The sequence below is a fragment of the Balaenoptera physalus genome (genome assembly GCF_965194825.1).
Source record: "Balaenoptera physalus genome assembly, chromosome: 2".
NCBI classification, from domain to species: domain Eukaryota; kingdom Metazoa; phylum Chordata; class Mammalia; order Artiodactyla; family Balaenopteridae; genus Balaenoptera; species Balaenoptera physalus.
The window spans coordinates 102434361-102457087 of NC_138883.1; the positions used below are offsets into that span (position 1 = coordinate 102434361).

General features: G+C 36.2%; 1 protein-coding gene across 11 annotated transcripts in view; it reads left to right on the top strand.

Annotated features, from left to right (window-relative positions):
- TCF12 (transcription factor 12) overlaps positions 1 to 22727 on the top strand; it is a 373830-nt gene that overhangs the window by 136513 nt on the left and 214590 nt on the right. For all 11 annotated transcript variants that reach the window (XM_082446357.1, XM_082446355.1, XM_082446358.1 and 8 more), the window contains one exon: positions 16662 to 16735. In XM_082446357.1, coding sequence (XP_082302483.1) covers positions 16662 to 16735 — 74 coding nt within the window. The remainder of the gene's footprint in view (positions 1 to 16661; positions 16736 to 22727) is intronic.

Here is a 22727-nt window from a genome sequence, read left to right on the forward strand (position 1 = left end):
CGAATACTTATAATAGCTGTTTTAAAATCATTTTCTGCTTATTGCAACATCTGTGTCATCCTGAGATGTGTCTGTATGGAATGTGTTTCCTAGGCTATAGGTCACATTTTAATTTCTCCACACATCTATTAATTTTTTATTTCATATTTTTCAATGTAGAAGATGTGTTGTAGAGGTTTTAGTTTCTCTTCGTCTGCAGAGGTTTGTTTTTGCTCTATAAAACAAATAAGAATTTACATTATTTGAAAGTGGTTAAACATTTTTGGTCAATTATCTTGAGGCTTGATTTTATGCTTTGTTAAGGCAGGCCTGTGGAAAGCTCAAATTATTTTTCAAGCCCTCTAATTACTGGGTACCAGCAGTTGAAAGCCAACTGTGGCTTTCTTCTTTCTTTGTTTCCCTCCTTAATTTCCAGCCACACTGGCATTCCCAAATTCTATGTTTTGGCTCCTTAAGCAAAGAAAATAGTGACTTTCTGCTTATCTAGCCACCATATGCCATGCTGCCTGGGAAATGCCCTCATCAGACAAATCATAAAGATTTGGATCTTACCTAGTGAGTCTGGTTATATTTTTTCACTGATCAGATCCTTTTCAGTTTTTGCCTCCTTTTGTTTATTCTTCCTTGTCTTAAAACAGTTGTTTTTAAAAGTTTGGTCCACAGTTTATAATTGTTATTTTCAGTTGAATAAACTTAGGAACATTTTGTTGTTTTATAAAACATTTTCCTCACCCCATTTATATCCCTTTTACTCCTTCCTTGTCAACTCTGTACCTGAGAAGCATCCACAGTCTTTATTTTTATGATTATGATTTTGTTTTTTCTGTTGTAGGTCAACATATAAATGAAATCAATCTTTGGTATCTGGTATCTTTTATTAAGTATAATGTTTTCAAAATTTATGCATGTCGTTGCATGTACCACTAGTCTATTTTTTTTTTTTTTGTACTGCTGAGCAGTATTGCATTGAATGAATAAACCACAGTTCCTTTATTCATCTTTTTTATTGATGGGCACCTGGATTATTATTATCAGTTTTAGCTCTTATGAATACTGTCCTTAATATTCATGTAAAAGACTCCTTGTGGGTGTACTTTTTTCTCACTTTATCTTGCACAAATACCTAGGGATAGTATTGTTGTGTTAAAGGATATATGTGTTTTTATCTTTTAAGAAACTGCCAGTTTTGCAAAGTGTATCATTTTCCATGCCCACAGGCAATATGTAAGATTTGGGGTGCAGATCTTATTTTTCTGTCCAAATTATATTCTGTTATATAATAGAGATAATTTTTAATGTAAATTATAAGTTTCTGGTAAATAATTTTGATAAGCAGCCCTCTACTTTTAAACTAAAAATACTCTGAGTTAGAGATTTCAAGAGTGATATGGGTGGCAGGGCCAAGATGGCGGAGTAGAAAGACACTGAGCTTATTACCTCCTCTCACAAATACACCAAAATTCACAGATATCTGCAGAACAACCATCAGTGAAAAGGAACAGAACCTACCAGAAAAGATCTTCTACAACTAAAGACATAAAGAAGGGACAACAATGAAATGGGTAGGGGAGTGGACTCGTGATATAATTAAGTCCCATACCCCTGGGTAGGCAACCCACAGACTGGACAATAATTATATTGCAGATGGATAAAGAAGATATTTTATATATATATATAATGGAACATTACTTAGCCATAAAAAAGAATGACATATTGCCATTTACAGCAACATGGATGGACCTAGAGATTATCATACTAAGTGAAGTAAGTCAGAGAATGACAAATATTATATGATATCACATACGTGAAATCTAAAAAATAATGGAAATGAACTTATTTACAAAATAGAAACAGACTCACAGATATAGAAAACATGGTTACCAAAAGGGAAAGGGTGGGGGGAAGGATAAATTAGGAGCATGGGATTAACAGATACACACCACTATGTATAAAATAGATCAACAACAAGGATTTACTTACAGCACAGGGAACTATATGCAATATCTTTTTTAAAAAATTTTATTTATTTTTGGCTGTGTTGGGTCTTCATTGCTGTGCTCAGGCTTTCTCTAGTTGCGGCGAGCAGGGGCTACTCTTCGTTTCGGTGCATGGACTTCTCATTGCGGTGGCTTCTCTTGTTGCGGAGCATGGGCTCTGGGTGCGCAGGCTTCAGTAGTTGCAGCGCACAGGCTCAGTAGTTGCGGTGTGTGAGCTCTAGGGCATGCGGGCTTCAGTAGTTGTGGCGCGCAGGCTCAGTAGTTGTGGCTCACAGGCTCTAGAGTGCAGGCTCAGTAGTTGTGGCGCATGGGCGTAGTTGCTCCGTGGCATGTGGGATCTCCCCACACCAGGGCTCGAACCTATGTCCCCTGCTTTGGCAGGCGGATTCTTAACCACTGTGCCACCAGGGAAGTCCTATATTCAATATATTGTAATAACCTATAATGGAAAAGAATCTGAGAAAAAGCATATGTATAACTGAATCACTTTGCTGTACACCTGAGACTAACACAATACTGTAAGTCAGCTATACTTCAATTTAAGAAGAGAGTGATATGCTTTATTTACATATGCAATGTTCAGCTTTTTCAACTAGTTTAATAGCTCTAAAAGTTGGATGGTGGGGGAGTGTTTTGATGTAATTATTCATCTTCATAAGTTGTAGATGTTTTTAAATTACTTAAATTCAATTTTTTAAGGGCTAGACACTAATTATGAGAGTATAAAATTTAGAAATCTTTACATGGCAGTAATTTTTGCTTACATGGTACTGTAATAAATACCTGTGAGTATGAACAAGAGAGTTTTAGTTCATTCCATTAGAGCACTGAGCTAATGTCAGGTGTTTCATTTGAGTGTCTTCTTGATGTGGTTACCTTTGTTCTGTGCTTTGGTCATCAGTTGTATCCCTTATGAATGCTCTTTTGCAAACTCATACTGTTCATCGTGGGACTGGGGAAAGTGAATGTAAGTAGGTAAGTAAAAGCTGCAGCTGCTACTGGAAAACCTGTCCATATATTAATTAGCAGTGTCATTTTGTACACAAAAACTTTTTCATTGAGTGTCTCCTATGTATTTAGCACTGTAGGTGAAACAGAATGAGAGCTGAATGTGGTCTTTGGTCTTAAATTAATTTGAGACCCCATGTTGGATGGTGTTCTCTTAAGAACAATATGACTTCTGTGCTGTGCGACGTAGATTTATAAGTATAAATATTAAAGAGAGGACCTAGTAAGGATTAAGGAAGTTGGTCATGTTTTACAGCAGAGGTGGAATTTAAAGTGAGCATAAAATCAGTAAGAATTAAGTGTAGAGGAGATAGAAGTGCCAAGAGGAATAATAAGAGCAATAAGTGTTCTTGAATAGTACTATGTACAATGAATGTGCCTCATGGTTACAGTTGAGAGTTTGAATGCAAAACACTGAATGACAGCTCCTTGAGGGGCAGGGTTTCTGTGTCTTGTGCATGTCTCTATCAACAGTGCCTAGAGTCCTCCCTAGAGCATGACACTGTGTATGCCATAATAGGAAATTAGCATTTTTGACTATTAGGGTTGGAAGCAGTGAGGCAATTGTAACTGGAGTTTCAAAGGCTTTAAAAATAGGAGAGACAAAACCTAGCACAATTGATGGTAAACATTTGTGGAACAGAGGAGTAAATATTCAGTTTCAGGTTGAAGAATTTGGGATTTATTCTGTTGGTGGTGGGGCACTGGAAGTGTTTACTTTTTAAATCTAGGGGTAATACGTTTTAAAGATTTGTTTTAGGAAGACTACAATGGCAGGATATTATTAGGTTAAATATTTTGAAATAGTGTTTTAGGGAGATTCAGAGAGACTCTAGCAAAAGAGTGTATGTAGGATATCATGAAAGCTCAGAATAAAAAGGTGGTAGTAGGAATGGAAAAGCTGCTGCAGGAGACATTCATAAAGAATACTCAGTATAGGGATAGTGGAGGGAGAAGAGAAGAGAGAATCAAAGATGATGCCAGTTTGACCTGAACTATTATAGTACCACCTGTAGTATTAGAAATATTAATAATTAGGGTCCAAAGGCATATGAGGAGGAAGTGAAGGGTATGTGAAAAGTCTAGTTTCAAATATGGGTTTAAGATGATGGCAGGAGAGCTGAATGAAAGCTTCCAGCAGGAATTTGATGATTCAAGATGCAAAACACAGAACTGAGCTTAAAGCTGGGAGTGTGCATTTGGAAATTGATCATTCAGATGGGATAGTCAAAATCATAAAACTGAGGGAGCAGTTGAAGGGGTAGAGCATAAATTGAGAAGTTCTTGGAATGAAGAGCAGGTACTTCTAGTTTTTCACTAGAAGGGGAAGTGTTAATATATAGAAATAGGGGCCCAAAGGTTAACGTCAGCAAATCCTAGGGAGGCAAGGTGGTTAACAGTATTGGATGCCATAGAGCAGGGGTAGGCAAAATATGGCCCATGGTTCATCACTTTTTTTTATAAATAAAGTTTTATTGGAATACAGTTACTCTTTATTTGTTTACATATCGCCTGTGACTCCTTTTGTGCTACAGTAGTAGAGTTGAACAGTTGGTAAAGAGAGGGTATGACCCACAGACGTAAAATATTTACTGTTCGGCTGTTTATAGGAGAAATTTGCGGACCTCTGCAATAGAGATCTAAGAAATTAAGACCAAGAAGGGGCCTTTATGCTTTATGATTAGAATAACCTTTGATGACATGAAAGAGTTCAGTTTTATATAAACAAATGTTTACTGAGAGCCTTCTTTGTGACTGGCATTGGGTTTTGCTGGTGTGGTCTAGGAAGAGGCTAGATACTAGCAAGAGATTCATTAATGAGTAAGTGCATAAATTGAAAGGAGTGAAGGTAGTCAATATAAATTTTTGTTTTGTGAATTTAGAAATAAATGAGTGGGAGTGTGAAGAGTATATGAGGATGGGATTTTAAAATATGAGGAAAATACGATGGAAAAATTTTTACAGAGTTCCTTTGAGGCAGAGTGTGTTGCCATTACAGGAATTAATGGTCTAAGACTTGAACGCAGGGAGTACACAGGCCTTATTACAGGAAATGAATAGAATTGTTTGTGGAATTAAGTTAAGAATAGTAATTGCTCACACAGCTGTTTTTAAATAGCAAATTGTGTTAGGTAATCAGCAAAAATCCACCAAAATATACTTATGCAGAAGCTGCTTTATTGGTACTGACTTATGATCCTGATGGGTACTATAAAAATAAACAACCTAAAAACCTCTGTATGCAGTTTTCACAGTGGTGTGGTACTGTATGTTTTTTGTTTAATGTGCAAGGGCAATGTAATATTTTCATCTTTCTTTTCCCGCACCAAACCCAAATATAATTGTCTTGTTGAAGAAGAGCAACAGCGTGACTTTATGAGCTCACAGAGCAATGAGGTGTGTTCTCATTGAAATGAGTAGTATCTGTTTGATGCTTCTCTGTTTGTCTTCCTCCTCAGACAAAAATGGAATGTTTCATTGTATGGTTAGATTAAGGTGTACTAATTCATTTGTTTTCTGTTTTTTCTTTCTGTATTTTGTTCAAATGTATTTCTTTCTTTTGGATTTGGCTATTTCTTAGGACTCCATTTTAATTTATTGGTTGGCTTTTTAGTGACGCCTCTGCATTTTTTTCCACTTTGGTAGTTTCTCTCAGGTTATATATGTCATTAACTTCTCCCAGTCAATTTAGAGTTAATATTCTACCATTTCACATAAAATGTAGAAATCTTGTAACCTTATAGGTCTATTTATCCCCACCCCTGCCTTCTTTTATGCTATATTTGTCATATACAGCTAAATACATTGTAACTCCTGTGAGAGAATGTTACAATTTTTATATAAATAACTTTTAAAGAAGTTAAAAGGAAAATAAAACCAGTTTCTTATATTTACTATTTCTCATGTTCTTTTTTCCTTCCTCAAGATTCAAGTTTCTCTCTGATAACATATCCTTCAGCTTGAAGAACTTCTTTTAGTATTTTGTACTGAAGTTTTGCTGGTAACAAATTCTTAATTTTATTTTATTTGAAAATGTATTTCATCTCCATTCTTGAAGGATATTTTTATTCTGGCTGAGATCCCCATGCCTCCGTACTTTAAAGATGTGTTTCCACATCTGGTGACATTCATAGTTTCTAAAGACAAGTCTGCAGTATTTGAATTGTTGTTCTTCTGTATGTAATGTGTCCTTTTTCTGTCCACATTCAAGGTTTTCTCTGTATTTTTGGTTGTCAGAAATTTGACTATGGTCTCCTGCACATGGTTTTCTTAATATTTATCCCTTTGGGTTTACAGAGTGTCCTTAACTGGTAAATTTGTGTCTTTTAACCACATTTGTGAATTTTCTGGCCGTTATTTCTTCAAAAATTTTTTCTACCCTAGTCTCTTTGTTTTCTTACTATGCCTATGTTAGACTTTTTAATATCTTCCTTTAGGTCTCTAAGACCCAGTTTATTTTCTTTTAATTTTTTGTCAAATTGAATTATTTCTGTTGATCTGTCATCAAATTCATTCACTCTTTACTGTCATCTCCATTCCTTTCTTAAACCCATCCAAGAATTTTTTTTTTTAGACTTCAGATATTTTAATTTTTAAAACTTTCATTTGTTTTTTGTGTGTATGTGTGTGTGTTTTCTTTTTCTCTGTGAGATTTCCAGTCTTTTCATTCATTACAAGCATGTCCTTTACTTGATTGGGTATAGTAAGGTACCTGGTTTAATGCCCTTGTCTGAAAATCTCAGTATCTGGGTCATCTTGAAGTTGGCCTCTCTTGATTATCTTTTTCTTTGAGATTGGGTCACATTTCATTGTCATGGAGTTTTGGCTTGTGTTATAGATATTATGAATGTTATTTGTGGAAATTTTGGTTTCTTTTATGTTCCTCCAAAGAGTTCTGATTTCTGTGTTTTAGTGAGCCATTAATTGGATCAGACTCAGAGTGAAAACTCTATCTTGCCTGAGGTTAGCAGCTGCTCAAATCTCAATTTGATTTGATTCTTTCAGCCTCAACTGCAAACTGCCCTGTGAATGTGTGCGTCAGGGCTCATCCAAAGACTTGAGCAGAGATGTGCCCCAAATTTGGGATTCATCTTTTCTGCCTCTCTCCTTTTGGGGATTCTGTCCTTACTTTCTGGTGATTATGGTTGTCCTGCTCTTCCCTGTTCTCCTTCTATCCAGAAAGATAGTAAGTTTTCTATTGGAATTTTAGTTCCTGCGTGCTGTGGCTGCTGCTTGCCTGCGGGATGAAGCGTTAAAGTGGGAAACTCACCTGTGCTGATCCCTAAAGCTGTTAAAAGGAGAAACTCATTTTGGTCTCTTCTTCCAAGTTTATATTCCCATCCAAAATCAGCCTGGTTTTGTTCATTCTCCTGGTAAACCCTTTAGGTTTACTCTTAAGGTGGGGTCTTTACGTAGTTTGTTTTATATTTATATTTTTTCTCCAGAATTTATAGTAGCTGTCTGTAGGAGCATAGTGCATCATGTTGGAAGCTGAACTCACTAGTTCAGTTTTGAGATTGCCTCCAGCATATTTGCAATCTGCTTTTAAAAATAATATTTTTTGGGCTTCCCTGGTGGCGCAGTGGTTGAGAATCTGCCTGCCAATGCAGGGGACACGGGTTTGAGCCCTGGTCTGGGAAGATCCCACATGCTGCGGAGCAACTAGGCCTGTGAGCCACAAGTACTGAGCCTGCGCGTTTGGAGCCTGTGCTCCGCAACAAGAGAGGCCGCGACAGTGAGAGACCCGCGCACCGCGATGAAGAGTGGCCCCCACTCGCCGCAACTAGAGAAAGCCCACGCACAGAAACGAAGACCCAAATACAGCCAAAAGTAAATAAATAAATAAAGTGTAAAAATTAAAAAAAAATAATACTTTTAAAATAATAATAATTATTATTATTTTACTAATTCTTGGAGATCTACTTAGATTGCTAGACATCCCTCTTCTACCTTGAATTTCTTTTTTTAACCCATCTCTAGTTAACTGAATTCTTATGACGGACTGTCATGTGAATCCCCTAATTTTATATGTGCCTTAACCACTTAGTAGACATTTGAATGCAAAATACCACACTTCTGCGAAGTACCAGAAGTACATAGAGATGAACAAGGTATGTTCCCTGTTACAAAGTTTTATTGGTAAGGTATATGTGAAAAATAACTGTCAATGTTGAAGACAAAATAAGTGCAAATTATTTTCTGAAGAAGTGTGATTAATATTACCTTAGTTGATGGAGAACACGTCTCAGAAGAGGGGACATTCGATCTTAGACTGATTCAAAATTAGAAACTCAGTAGGTGGGGGAAAAGATAAGGGTGGATATTCTAGGACTAGGAAGCAATAGGAGTAGAATATGAATGTGTGACAAGGCTTGGCATGTTTGGGGAGTGATTAATGTCTTGATGAGGCTGGAGCATTGAGTTTTCTTTTTTTTAATTTTTATTTATTTATTTATTCATTATTTATTTTTGGTTGCATTGGGTCTTTGTTGCCGTGCGCGGGCTTTCTTGTTGTGGAACACAGGCTCTAGGTGCGTGGGCTTCAGTAGTTGTGGCACAGAGGCTCAGTAGTTGTGGCTCACAGGCTCTAGAGCGCCGGCTCAGTAGTTGTGGCACACTGTCTTTGTTGCTCCACAGCATGTGGGATCTTCCTGGACCAGGGCTCGAACCCGTGTCCCCTGCACTGGCAAGCAGGTTCTTAACCACTGTGCCACCAGGGAATCCTGAGCATTGAGTTTTCTGAGAAATATAGTATGCATTGAAGCTGAATAAAGTAGATTGAGGCCACCATGAAGAATGCTACTCTCAGGAGTGTGAGTGTTATTCCTGAGGCAGCAGAGGATCATATTTGAAAAGTGAATGGATGTGATCCAACTTGTGTTTATGGCAAGATAATTGTGCTGGCAATGTTAACTGGATTGGCATGGAACATAATAGAAGAATAAGCAATACACAGGACCTGAATCAGAGCAAGGGATAGTTACTCAAAATATTGCCAAGGTAGAAATTAATACAATGGGTAACTGAGTGGTTAAAGGAATATGAAAGATGTGTTACCAAATTTAAGAGATTATTGCATTTCTAACCACGTTTGTAAATATCCCAACATCATGCTGACTACATGAAACTTCTGGAACATTTTTTATTTAGAGTTCCTTTTATAGCAGTGTACATTAGACTGTACTATAGTGAATACAAAGTGATTTTTCTTAGGACATGTGATGAGGTTATTTCAAAGCTGTGGTATTGAACGTCTGTGTGTGGTTTAGCCACCAAGCCTAGTGAGGATTTAGGTTTCTCTAACACTTTTTAAATAATGTTTGCTCTTTGGAGGTAGTTACTTGTCTAGTTCATAGAGTCACTTATAGTCTAACTGCTTCTCATTGGAATTTTTAAACTACTATTCATTTATTTAGAATATTGGTTTTGATTATTTCTAAAGAAGAATGGTAAGCTAACAAATAGGGAACCAGTTTCAGCCCCACTTATATTAAACTGAATATTGTTTCCACTTTATACATTTATTTCTTCCACAAATATTTATTAATGCCTACTGTGTGTCAGACATTGTTCCAGGCACCAAACATAAAATATTGAACAAAACAGACTACACTCTTGTTTTCCTGGAGCTTTCAATCTACTGGGGGGAAAGACAGATTGTAAACATCCCCCCATATAATATGATATTTGAATAGAGAGACCTGAAGGATATTAGGGGAACAAACCATTCAGATATCTGGGAGGAAGCATTTTATGAAGAGGGAAGAACAAGTGGCAAGGCCTTAAGGAGGAAGCATGCTTACCGTGTTTGAGCAAAAACAGGGGTCCATGTAGTTGAAAAAGAGTGATCTAAGAGAATGAATAGTAGGAGATGAAGTCAGAGAGGTGGGAGGTGGAACCCATGAAACACTGTAGACCAGTGGATTTAATACTGAATGAGATGGGTAGATTTTGAGCATAGGATTGACAGGATTTGAGTTGTTTTGAAAAGGTCATTCTAGTTCCTATGTAGAGTATACACACTGTCACAGGGGCAAGAAGCAGGGAGACTCTTTAGGAGGCTATTGCCATAAAACAGAGGTGATGGTGGCTCAGACTAAAATGATCATATTAAAAATAGTGAGTCAGGCATTTCCCAGGTGGTCCAGCAGTTAAGACTCCGCCCTCCCAACACAGGGAGCTTGGATTCCATCCGTGGTCAGGGTACTAAATCCCGCATGCCACAACGAAGATCCCATGTGCCGCAACAAATGACCCGGTGCAGCCAAGTAAATAAATAAATATAAAATAAAATAAAATAAAAATAGTGAGTCATAGACAGATTTTGAAAATGTTTATAAAGTAAATCTAATGGGATTGTATCATTGAGAGACTGAAGAGGGACATTTTTTGCTGAGACTTATCCAGAGTTGGAGAAGAGGCATCAAGCCTTTTTTAGAGTGGACTTCTTTAGTGCCTCTGTGGAAGAAAACATCTGACATTGTTGTTTAGGTGCAGGGCTTTGTTGTTTAGATTCCAGAGGAGTATGGCAGTTGCTTTTAGGTGCACTGGGAGGGCCTTTTCTTGTTTCCAGAAATTTGACAGCCAGATAGTTTAGGGAAGGCTTGGAGATGGCTCAGGAGCTTTGTCAGGGTTACTAGAATGTCTCTTCAGACAATCAGAGCAAATCCTCAATATACCAGGTCACTACAGATAGTTCTCAAGGTGGTACAAAATACCTGCTTGCCCTTTGAGAACTTAGTTTCAATCCCTGGGCATTAGGCAGTTTTTTATTTTTCCTAAACAGATAGACCTGCCGTTTCCTTTTGACCTTCTACTCTTACTTCATTGATTAAATCACTAGAATGTCCTGTTTAATTGTATATTTACAGGACATTTATATAGAGTGATGTGGCTAATAAAAATAGCATAGCGGGGGCTTCCTTGATGGCGCAGTGGTTGAGAATCTGCCTGCCAGTGCGGGGGACGCGGGTTCGAGCCCTGGTCTGGGAGGGTCCCACATGCCGCGGAGCAACTGGGCCCGTGAGCCACAACTGCTGAGCCTGCGCGTCTGGAGCCTGTGCTCCGCAACAAGAGAGGCCGCGATAGTGAGAGGCCCACGCAACGCGATGAAGAGTGGCCCCCGCTTGCCGCAACTAGAGAATGCCCTCGCACAGAAACGAAGACCCAACACAGCCATAAATAAATAAATAAATAAATAAATAAAAATTAAAAAAAAAAATAGCATAGCGAAATCACTGTTTGGAAGTTAATTTCAAAATTAGTCATTTTCTTGAAATTAGTCATGTTTAATTATCTTATTCTAGTGTACTTTGGCACTAGAATATCCCTACTTTTAAAATCTTAGTTCTCATCAATTCCAAATAGAAATTGTGATTAATTTTAAAGATGACCTAAAAAGGTGATTCTTTTAATCTTTTTACTGGTCTTATTTTCTTACATACTTTAAAAAGAGTCAAACTTTTTAATTTGACAGTTCATTTTACAGAATCTCAATTTTTTTAGTAAAAAAAAAAATTTCTGTAACCAATGTTATGTACTTGATATGAAGCAGCAGATCTTATATTTCCTTACAATTTCAACCTTTCCATAGCTTTTCTGTTGTATTTGTTTTTCGTTAGTGTAACATAAAAACAAAGGATTTGCTTTTGTATTCTAATTGATTCTGTTTCACAGTGAATTTCTGGAATAACACATCGGTAGATTTATTTCATAAGTATCTGAAATTTGAGAAATATAATAAAAAATGGTGGTGGTGGGTTTTTAGGTGTATATTGTTTTACAATTGATGGCAGCCTTTGAGTCTGATCTAAAAGAATATCATTACCCCACAAATAAAATTGAGTGAAGAAACTACTGAAGAGACACATCCATAGCTTTGGTTATCTGACATAGCTATCTCCAATCAGATTTCTTTTATCAAATTATCTATTGAATCATCCTATAGCAGATGGCAATCCTGCAAAGTATATTATCTTTTCCTTATTTATAACAGTGTTGGGATTTGATATTTTTGAAGTACATTTTATTTGCTAGAATAAAAACCTGATTTCACTGCTACCAAAAGCTGTGTGTGTCTGTGTGTGTGTGTGTGTGTGTGTGTGTGTGTGTGTATGAAAGAGAGAAAGAGACAGAGAGAAAGAGAGGTATACAATCTGCTGTGCTCTTCCTCCCAACTTTATATATGTCCCTTTTCCACAAGGAATAACTCTTGGGCATAATACAAAGCAAAGTGGCTGTACTGACTTGTTTTTCTGAAAAGCTTTTTTTTTTTTAATTTATTTATTTTTATTTTATTGATTTTTGGCTGTGTTGAGTCTTTGTTGCTGTGAACAGCCTTTCTCTAGTTGTGGCGAGTGGGGGCTGCTCTTCATTGCGGTGCACAGGCTTCTCATTGTAGTGGCTTCTCTTGTTGCTGTGTGCGGGCTGTAGGCGCATGGGCTTCAGTAGTTGTGGCTTGCGGTCTCTAGAGTGCAGGCTCAGTAGTTGTGGCACACGGGCTTAGTTTCTCCGCAGCATGTGGGATCTTACCGGACCAGGGCTCGAACCTGTGTCCCCTGCATTGGCAGGAGGATTCTCAACCACTGCACTACCAGGGAAGCCCTGACTTGTTTTTCTTATAGCTTTGCTGCAGGGATATCCTGACTACTCTTCTCTTGATTTTGTGTATCCCCCACCCCGCTTTCCCTTTCATTACTTCTCTGCTCTCTAGACTCCCCACCAGTACCTGAAATATTTTCCAATTCCAGACCTGTTTCTCCCTTCACCCTCCTTGTAGTCTAGGGTGACAGAGTCTTTGGTAATAGGTCTGGTGATAGCAGGTGGGAGAGAAGGAGCTGGTCAGCAGCTTTACTCCTCATTCACCCCTTTTACCTCCAGGTAGGTCTTGTCTGAGCCTCACCAAAGCTTGAATAATGCTTCATGTACACAAACCCTGTACTGTTTTTGAGCCCCTGGGGGCCCAGATTGCGGGGGGTGGGGGGGCGGTGTGGAACAGGTGTATAGGGTATAGAAAAGTCACTACCCCAAAAAAATGTTTCCAGTTTTTGCTAACGGCTGAAAACCTAGAGAAGTCTCTAGGATTTTGTGCTAGGAGAATGAAAGAAGTAGTAGGATAGAAGCTGTGAGATAATTTTGTATTGATTCAAGAAAGAGAGCACTTTCAGTCAAAAAAGATGGTGGCAGTAGAGAGGAGGCAGGCAAACTAGTACCTGAGTCCTTCGTAGGAAAGAAAGTAATGCTAGATGTTTTACTTGGCTAAGTTTACTTGCTCCTCCAAGAGTCTTGCTCTCTGACATCTCAAAAACTTGGTTACACCTTGTATTCCTTCTTCAGGCTCCCAGCCTCTTAGGGAAGTGCCTGTATGTGTAGTAATTTATGATTAGCTTTCAGTTACTTTTCCTATTAAATGTTTTACAAGAGAAGGAAGCAGATTGTTTCATTGAATTCACAAACCAGTGTTTTTAGATATACGGTCTAAAATTTAATGTTTGTTCTTTACTGAAAAATGTTAAATAAAATATTAAGCCTTTTAAAATGAGGCACATGGAATCAAAATATATATTGGATTTTAATTGGTTCCATTCAGAAAAGCAGGTACTTAAAGAGATTCTGTATATAAAAGATTAAAAAAGTGTCATTTAAATCTCTATATTAGTTGAATTATTGGTTAACCCTTTTAATTTTGTTGCAGAGAAATAGATTAATTAGAAAGTTAAGCAAGACTCAGAAGTGTTTCTACTACTTAATTATTCCTAAACTTTCTGTTACATCTACCATTTTAATCTGTAAGTTGAGGCACTAGCATCTCAAAAATTGTTGAATTGGCATGTGTAGACTAGAAATAGTAAGGAAGGAAAAATATATGACAGTGGTGATTCAGACATATTTTAATAGAAATGTTTTCCTCCTAATTACTGTATTGCAACTGTGGTATATTTTCTTGTTGATAAAAGTTTTTCAGATTTTGATCAATTTGTATAATTTCTGTATTGTTTATTTTCTGTGTGTAATTTCTTTTTTTCCTGGTTACCTTGGTCTTGTGGCTGAAGCTTTGGAAAGTTTATTATTCCTGTCATATTTCTATGTTTGTACAGCCATTGTGTTCAGCAGAAAGGAATCGTTGATGCTAAAGGATGACTCTTGCCTTTGTCAGTGCCAGCCACGATCTTCTGCTCAGAGTCTAGATACATTAACAATAAAGCTATAGAGCTTTGAGTTTAAACCCTAGCCAGATCCTTGTTATTCTGTAGCATCCTTTGAGCCCTCTACATGTCTTGTATCGTTGGTATGTAGTACTCTTTAGTTGGTGGCTTAATTAATTACCATTTTATTTAATTAATCTTTGCTCTTCTTTCATGTTGTGGAAGTAATTAGTGTCACCTGATGAGAATTAAGTATGTGTTTTCACAGAATTTCATTTATCACTTAAAATTTTGTCTGAGATGTTTTCTATAGCAGGCACCCATATATTTTCTTTTACAAATGTATTTAAAATAACACATAGCCCCCATATTTATTATTTGATAAAAGACAATTCAGATTCTTAAAATGAATTCTTTTCATTAGAAATAGGATCATCAAAATAAGTTTGCATTGTTTGTTCTAAATGTTCAATGAAAGTTATGTTTACTCCCCACCCCCAGGCCCACCATTCTGCTTTTTATGGATTTGTCTACTCTGGGTACCTCATATAAGTGGAACCATATACTATTTGTCCTTTCGTGATTAGCTTATTTCACTTGACATAATGTCCTCAGGTTGTAGCATGTGTAAGAATTTCTTTCCTTTTTAAAGCTGAATAATATTCTATTGTAGGTATATACCACATTTTGTTTATCCATTCATCTGTCAATGGACACTGAAGTCACTTCTACATTTTGGCTATTGTAAATAAAGCTGCTATGAACATGGGTGTGCAAATATTTGAGACCCTGCTTTCAGGAGCCAATCTACTTTTGCATTTTACTTTGGATATATGATATTTTAAAAATGTAACTCATTTAGAAAAAAAGTTACAAATGGAAAGTATGATCTTTTTAAATAAAACTTTTCCTAAAATTATTTGCAGTTTCATAAGTAGCTTTATATTAATGGATTTTGTAGATTGATAGTAGTCTTTGTCTTGGATTGGGTCTCATTGGAATCCTAGCTGCTATTCTACAGTGTTGATTGCAAAGAAAATGCTTGGAAAATAGACCACAGGTAACTGGATACTGGTATTTAGTAACAAAGTGTGTTTTTACATGATACTCCCCAGACTTGTAGAATCTTTCTTAAATCTAGAATTTTAATAAGAATTCTCCAAGAATGAAAAAAACAAAAACACTGTTTTTTGTTGTTGTTGGTTTTTGTTTTGTTTTGTTTTTACATGTAATCTGTGTGTTTTTAAAGCTTCTGATTCATTTGAAATTGTGCCTAATGTGTTGTTTATAGTAGGTACCCATCTTTTCTCTGTACTGTTTTTGATATAGGAAGTACAGATTCATAAAAAGAATAAATTAGGGTCCTACTAACTGAATTAGTAATTAGCGTATTTTACTTTGGGTACTGACTTCCTTTCCTTGCTTTTGTCACCTAGTCCTTCAATTGGCAATTCTGTCCCTATGAAAGAGCCTTGGGAATCGTGGCTAGTTATTGGAGAATTTGTAGCATTTAACTTAGTACAGACCCCTTCTCACCTAAATCACAGAAGACTTCAAGGAATTTTTTTGAAGAAAAAGAGGTTCTATACTTAACAGAATGTTGTTTTTGTAACATCTAGAGTTTTCTCATGCAAGAATGAAACAAAAAAAGTCAACCGTTTGTATTTCATCGTAGAAAGAATCTCAGAAGGGGTTGGGAAAGTGTACCCTGTTAGGAGTCAAGGATGAGAAAGGCTGGTCTTCAAAACAGAAAGGGGAGAAATGGCTGGATTGAGAGATCTCCAGCTCTTTCAGATTTTTCTGGGGATTGACTGGAAGGTGAAAATAATGGAGCCAAAGCTTCAGAGGTACATTAAGGAGGATAGTGAATTGTTTTGTTGTTAATGGTAATTTATCCTTGTCACATTGAGTCTTCCTTTGCAATTTTCCTAAGAGTAGATCTACTCGTTTAGAATCAGATTTTAGAGGAGATTTTATTAGGATGAGTTGTCACATCATTTTGATTAGTTTTGATATAATTAATGTTGATTTGATATGGCTTGATATAGTTTGATTTAGTTTGATGTCTTCAGTTAAGAATAGCTACTCAGTGCTTTGATATAAACCAGTTTTATTAACTTGAGCACTTGTTTGACTTGCTTCATTTTCTAACCCTTATTCACTTCATATATTCATGGAGGCAGTACTAAACTTCAGAAAGTTGGGGGTGGGGCATTCATCTACTCTTAGAAGTAGCAGTTGGTGGAGACAGAGGTGGAGAGACCTAGATTATGCTCTGTTCGAAAGTCTCCGAAGACCTACATTGGCAATGTATGTAGGGCATTGTATAGAGCAGTGATAAAGATACTCCCAAGTAACTTATTTCTGTAGTTTTTCTGAGGCAAGGATTGATACACAGCCAGTTCCAATCAAATGCAGATACCACTCACTGAACTGTATTATCTGCTATACCAAACAAAACCCATCATTGTGTCCTCTTGGATTTATATTGTTTACTTTCTTCTCTCCTTAGGTATGGATGAACGAGGAGGTACGACATCTTGGGGAACAAGTGGTCAACCAAGCCCCTCTTATGACTCATCTAGAGTAAGTTTGCTCATCAACCCTTGATTAAAATTGTAAAGATAATTTGGCAGAATAAGTAAGTTCTTTCATATGTGAGTTCTGTTTCCTAAGAGAAGTGAAGATTAATGTATTTTATGGGAATATATTAGAATACCCAGTACCTTCATAGTAGCTTTAATTCTTTCCCTTAACTGTCATACTATGGGAGTTCATTTTATGTCCTACAATGAAAGAAATATTCTTGATGTTATTTCTACACCTCAGCTACTTGTAATACCCTTTACTAAAGTTGGAAGAGCTTGGAATGCCTCACTAAGTAATCTCTAAACATAGTCATTTTTCTTCTTGCATTGTTTATTTGCCTTGAGAGCTCTCAAAGGACCAGCTTCTAGTCTCCCCTTTCACGTTCTTGCTACAGTAGTCATCAGCGGTTTGTACCAGGGATTCTATAGCCCTGTCTCTTGGAAGCATATCAAAACAGATACAACAGATGACATTTCTTGGTTGGCAGTTAAGAGAAAATAGGACCAAGCTAACATGCTACACAGTGAAAGGTTAAAAGTTTAGAGCCTTTTCCAGAAATTAAAAGACCAAAAAATTCCCCAAAACTTTAAAAAATGAGACTGAGAGACTGAAAATTAGACCAAAGAATTGACAATAAAATTAAATGCTGTGCTCCCAGATTCCACAGTAAATTGATGAGGTTAAGAGCTACCTTTTCCAAAAGGTCATACTTTGAATGAATAATGAACTATTTATTTCTCTCAGAATTAACCAAGAGAAAATAGACAAGCATAAAATTTATGGGCACTTAACTCTAGAAGCAAATTGGTTTAAGTGGAAGAAAACCTGAATAATATGATTGGAATTCATAGTCTCCATATGGGTTACACTGTTGTGCATTGAAAAATGCTGAGTGAACATACTTACTAAAATATGTGGTTTTGCTATTATATTTGGCTGTAAATATGTTTAATTTATTTTAAATACTTGGGAGAAGAACTGGGATAGTCCTGTGGAATCCAGGAAACTGAAGAGAGAGACTGTTAAACATGGGTTTTAGTGTTCCCTTCTCTCAAATCAGTGCTGTGAAAGCTGAGTTGTAGTGTAAACAGCACTGTCCTCGGTATCACAGGATCTACTATTGACACTACTTTGAACTTGCTACTTAATCTTGGACGTGATATTTTATCTTGTGGGTAAACTGGTTGATATCCAAATTTCCTTCCACCTTTAAATTTTTTTTATTTTTTGAATAATATTGTGAATAGGAAAGATAAGTTTCCTGTTTCGATTTTGAAGTAGAGATTTTATGTATTAGAGGACAATACTAGTTGATACTGGATTATTTTCTTTCAGAGCCTTGAGTTACTGTGTGATAACATGTTATTTCTTAATATACATTAAGTGGTGCCTTTGTACCTTACTTCCCTTTCAAACTTTCAGTGTTTTTCTACTTGAGTACTAAGTAGGATTTTAGGAGAAGAGACCATAATAATATATCCAAACATTTATATATTTCATGTTCCTGAAATTAAGTTTACCTTTAGAGATGGACTTCAAAGCAAATCTTGCTTTTCTTTTTGCTATTTGATCTATAGGTCAAATGTGAAATGCAGTTTTTTATTCTTAATTTGTTTTTTTCAGTGTATGTTATGTACAGTGAAAAGTTAAATTGATTTTATAGTAGTTTTCTATTATAAAAATCCAGATTAATCTCAAGATATCCCATACAGCCATACACATGCACGTGCGCGCGCACACGCACACACACTATTCACACACATTTTTTTCCCTGCCTGTCTACTGAGTGATCTGATAGAACAGTGATTTACTGCCCTCCTTTCTTTTTGTTCCCAGTGAAATCTACTCTTCCAATAACTGTCTTCCTTTATCCTAGTCATGATTAGTGTTAGTGTTAGTCAAGATGTTATATTTTATTTACAATTTCAAACCATTTATTTCTCCCCTGAACTCTTCTCATCAGGGAGAGACATTTATGGTTATCTTTGAAGCTGTCCTCAGCACTCCTTATAGGAAGATTGTCAACTTTTTGAGTTTTATTATTAAATATCTTTCACCATCTTGACTACGTTTTTCATAATCATAAGTATAGATGGATATAATTTTGTTAATAAGAATCTCAGTTGAACAAAGTACTTCATTCTCCTGAGTATTTTAATACGGTGAGTTTTTTAAATTTAGAAATAAATAACGATATTGGCTAAAAACTAGTTTTGACACATTGTTAGTAAAATTAACAAGTCAGTTTAAGTTTTAATGAAATTGCAGATGCCTTTGTAGAAATTATGTGAAAGACATTTATTTAGACTTTACTATATTGTATAAATAACACATTTCCATCACAGAAATCTCATTTAATAAATAATTTGATTATACATTAATGATAGAAAAATTTTTAATTTTACTTTTTGTGGTAGGTCATGATAAAAAGGTATCTAAAAAACTGCAAAATGCGTAGTGTAGTGGAGTTATAAAGCATATGCTTTTAATTTAGATGGATTCAGCTGTCTGAGTTGCTGCTCTTCTCCCTCCACTCAGAACTATAAGGGAGAAAGAATAATTTTTTGCAGTACTGTAAAGCAGTATTTAGCATATGAACTCTATTGATACTGTATTACTATACATTTTAGTGTACAAGATTGGCTATACAGAATCATGAAGGTTGAGATCAATATTTATTTAACAACTTTTCAAGGAGAATTTTTTCTCTTTATACTTTTTGCCTAATAGGTCCTGACTTTAATTTTGATGAAGATACCATTCTGCTCTAGTAACCTTGATGCATAAGTGAGTTCCACTGGAATTGTGTGGCTAAGAGCCCACAAACTTCTTTCAGTGTTTTACCCTATGCCCATTCTTTCAGAAGTAAGAAAAGTCACTACAGCAGAGCTCTTTCTAGTGTGTCTTCCCTGTTTTTCCCAAATCCACCAGAAAAGTAGCCTCATAGCGTACAGGTGGTTGGTTGAGTTTCCGGTTATCAGAACTACCCACAGCACCGTTGACCTACTCCCCACCTGTGCAGAACAAAAACACACACGTGAACAGATAAAAGCATCATCATGATTGAATAGCGCTTCTATTTTCAGAAATTTGTGAAAGTGGTGATTGAATTTAAAGCACCAGAGACTGAAAGGAGCGATTAATCTCAGATAATTTAGACATGGGCAGAGGTATAATTAATTAATGAGTTTGTCCCCTCCCTCCCTTATTTTTTATTCTTTCCTACAAATGAATGTTTTCTATATTTGACATTTGTAACCAGGCATAAAGGCCAGAGAATATCATGATTTTTCTTATTTTCTACAGTGTTAATGATTTATTCTAGTTTCAGATTCCCCCCACCCCCCTTTCTTTAGAAGGCAATGATTAAGAGCACATACTCTGGAACCAGACTACCTGGGATGAATCCCAGCTCTGCCACTTACTGCATGTGTGATTCTTGTCCAGTTACTTAAATTTACTGTACCTCTGTTTACTCATCTCTAAAATGGGGATAATAATAATTACTTTACAAGGTTGTTGTGAGAATTAAATGAGATACATGTACAGTGGGCAGTGCTTAGATCAGTGTCTGGTACCTAGTGAGTATTCTATAAGTGTTGGCTTTAATCTTATATATGTCAGAATTTATCAACTAGATTTATTTGTAACAAACAAATTTAAATGAATGAATACATTTGCAAATGTGCTGCATTCTAAGTGTAATGAGTAAGAATTGTTTTCTGATTCAGTCATGTTTATTAATACTATACTTTTACTTCTTTTAGATTTGTAAAGGACATAAATAAAATTGATTTCCTTTCCCCTTCAATATCTTTCTTGGGAATGCAGAAGTCTTCTGACAAACTTTGATATAAAAGTTTTTGTCTGTGTAATGCTTTATATATAATGAATGCTCTGTATGTGTTTGCTGAATATAATCAAATTGAGGAATAATCATTAGATATACTAGATTAATTGTGTTTGGAGATCGAGGAGGGGAAAGAACCAAAATTGATACAAGGTGGTGAAGCTTGAAGTAGATGGTGGTGGTATTAATTAATGGTTATAGGGCTTTCTTCTGTGCTTACAAATTATTGCCCTGATTGATGACACTGCTTAGTGAAGCATTTTATTTAAGATCACAGCCTCTGAAGAGTTGTGCTCTGTGACCTTGGACAAATTACATAACCTCTTTGTGCCTCAGGTTTCTAATCTCTATAATTATGATAATCTTACAGATACTTTGTAGGATTTTGGTAAAGATGGAGTGTAATAATAGCTATGAAGTATTTCATTTCATTTATTGATAACAGTAAATGAAAGCTGCTGTTACTATTATTGCCACCATTATTATTTTCTCCAAATATCTAATATTTTATTATGTATTTTCATGCTTATATTTCCTCATGTACAAATTCTGTTTCAAAAATGTTGTCTGATCATTTTAGTTTACGGAAATTCCAAGGGGCCATGTCATCTTGGTTTTCCTGCCCTTTTAAGCTCTGCTACCCAACCTAGGCCAAGCTCACAGTGCTGAAGTACCTTTGGAGTTTATACCCTGGGCAAGGGGTTATGAGAGGGCTCATAGGAAAGAGAAGTCTTTCTGTTGATACTCTTTCCTACAATACAGAGTTTTGCATTCCTTAATTTAAAAGGTATGAGTTCACTGGTAGGTAACCACTAATAGAAATTATATTTATAGGTACCATCAATGCCCAGGAGTTGGCAGTTTAATCATAAGTATTTTCAGGTTACATATAACCCATTGTGGTAGTTATTTTTGGAAAAGAAACAACATTCAATTGAGTAGAGTTTGAGTGCTTATTTTTTCTAATTGCTAAATTTCTACCATGGTTTTCCCTTCTCTTTATAATATGGTTTGCAGAATGAAACAATCTCGCTCGTGTTGTTCTTCCTTCCCTCCCCATTTTGCAATATTCAAATTTTGAAAGCTAGAAGAATTTTCAAAACTAGAAGGTGTTTTATTTATATCCAGTCCTTTTAGTTTGTAGAGGAGGAAACTTAAGAGAGTATGAGATTTGGCTAGGTTGAGATGTGTGCTGTTGATACAAAATACACATGAGATTTGGCCAGAAAGTTTGCCTAGTTAATGACAGACTGTGGCCTAGAACTCACATATTCTGAATTCTGTGCTAGTATTTTTAACCCCCTTACCTTAGAATTTCCCAACTCAAAGAATTGTCTTAAATTTTCTTCCATATACTGAAGGAATGGGAGGAGAGAGAGGACAAAGATGAAAAAAGAAGAGGATCTGCAATTGATAAAGAGGGCATTGGACATTATTTGATTTTTTAAAAAATTTGCCTGGCAAGTATAGTGTTTCGTGAGGCAGAATAGTGTAGAATTTAAGAGCTTGAATGTTGAAATTAAGATGCCTGTGCGGTTTCTGGCACTCCTGTTTCTTAGCTGTATGACTCTAGGCACGTTGCTTCTCTTTGCCGCAAACATTTTTTTTCTTTTCCCTTTTGCATTGGTTGTGGGGGCCGGAGGTGGTGGATACTAATAATAACTACCTTACTGAAGTTCCGGACTTAGGCCTATTAGTGGAGAAGGGGAAAACCAGTTATGTGGTGGTGAGTTGGCTTTAAAATACTTAGCTTAGCTGCTGTGTATGACTCAGCACAAAATAATCTCAGGGACTTTCTGTTAAGGGATAAATAGTTGATATGTTTTGAAGTCTTTCATTGTAAATATACTGTGACTTGTGCTACCTGTTGCAGTGAAGGGATATGAGGGTTCAGTTTATTTAAAAAGCACCAGCAGTGGTCATTTCTCAGATCAGCTGTCAGGAATACACGTGGATGGCAGCCTGACAGACCAGATCAGGTAGAAAAATGAAAATATTAGGGTACAAGGATTCAGAATTTGTTCTAGACTTCTGAGAGTCATACACAAAGCCATAGATTAGGTACTTGGGTTAAAGGAAACAAAAACAAATAAAAATTCAACTAGAGTAAACATAGAGCTTTCAGATTCTGTGGACACT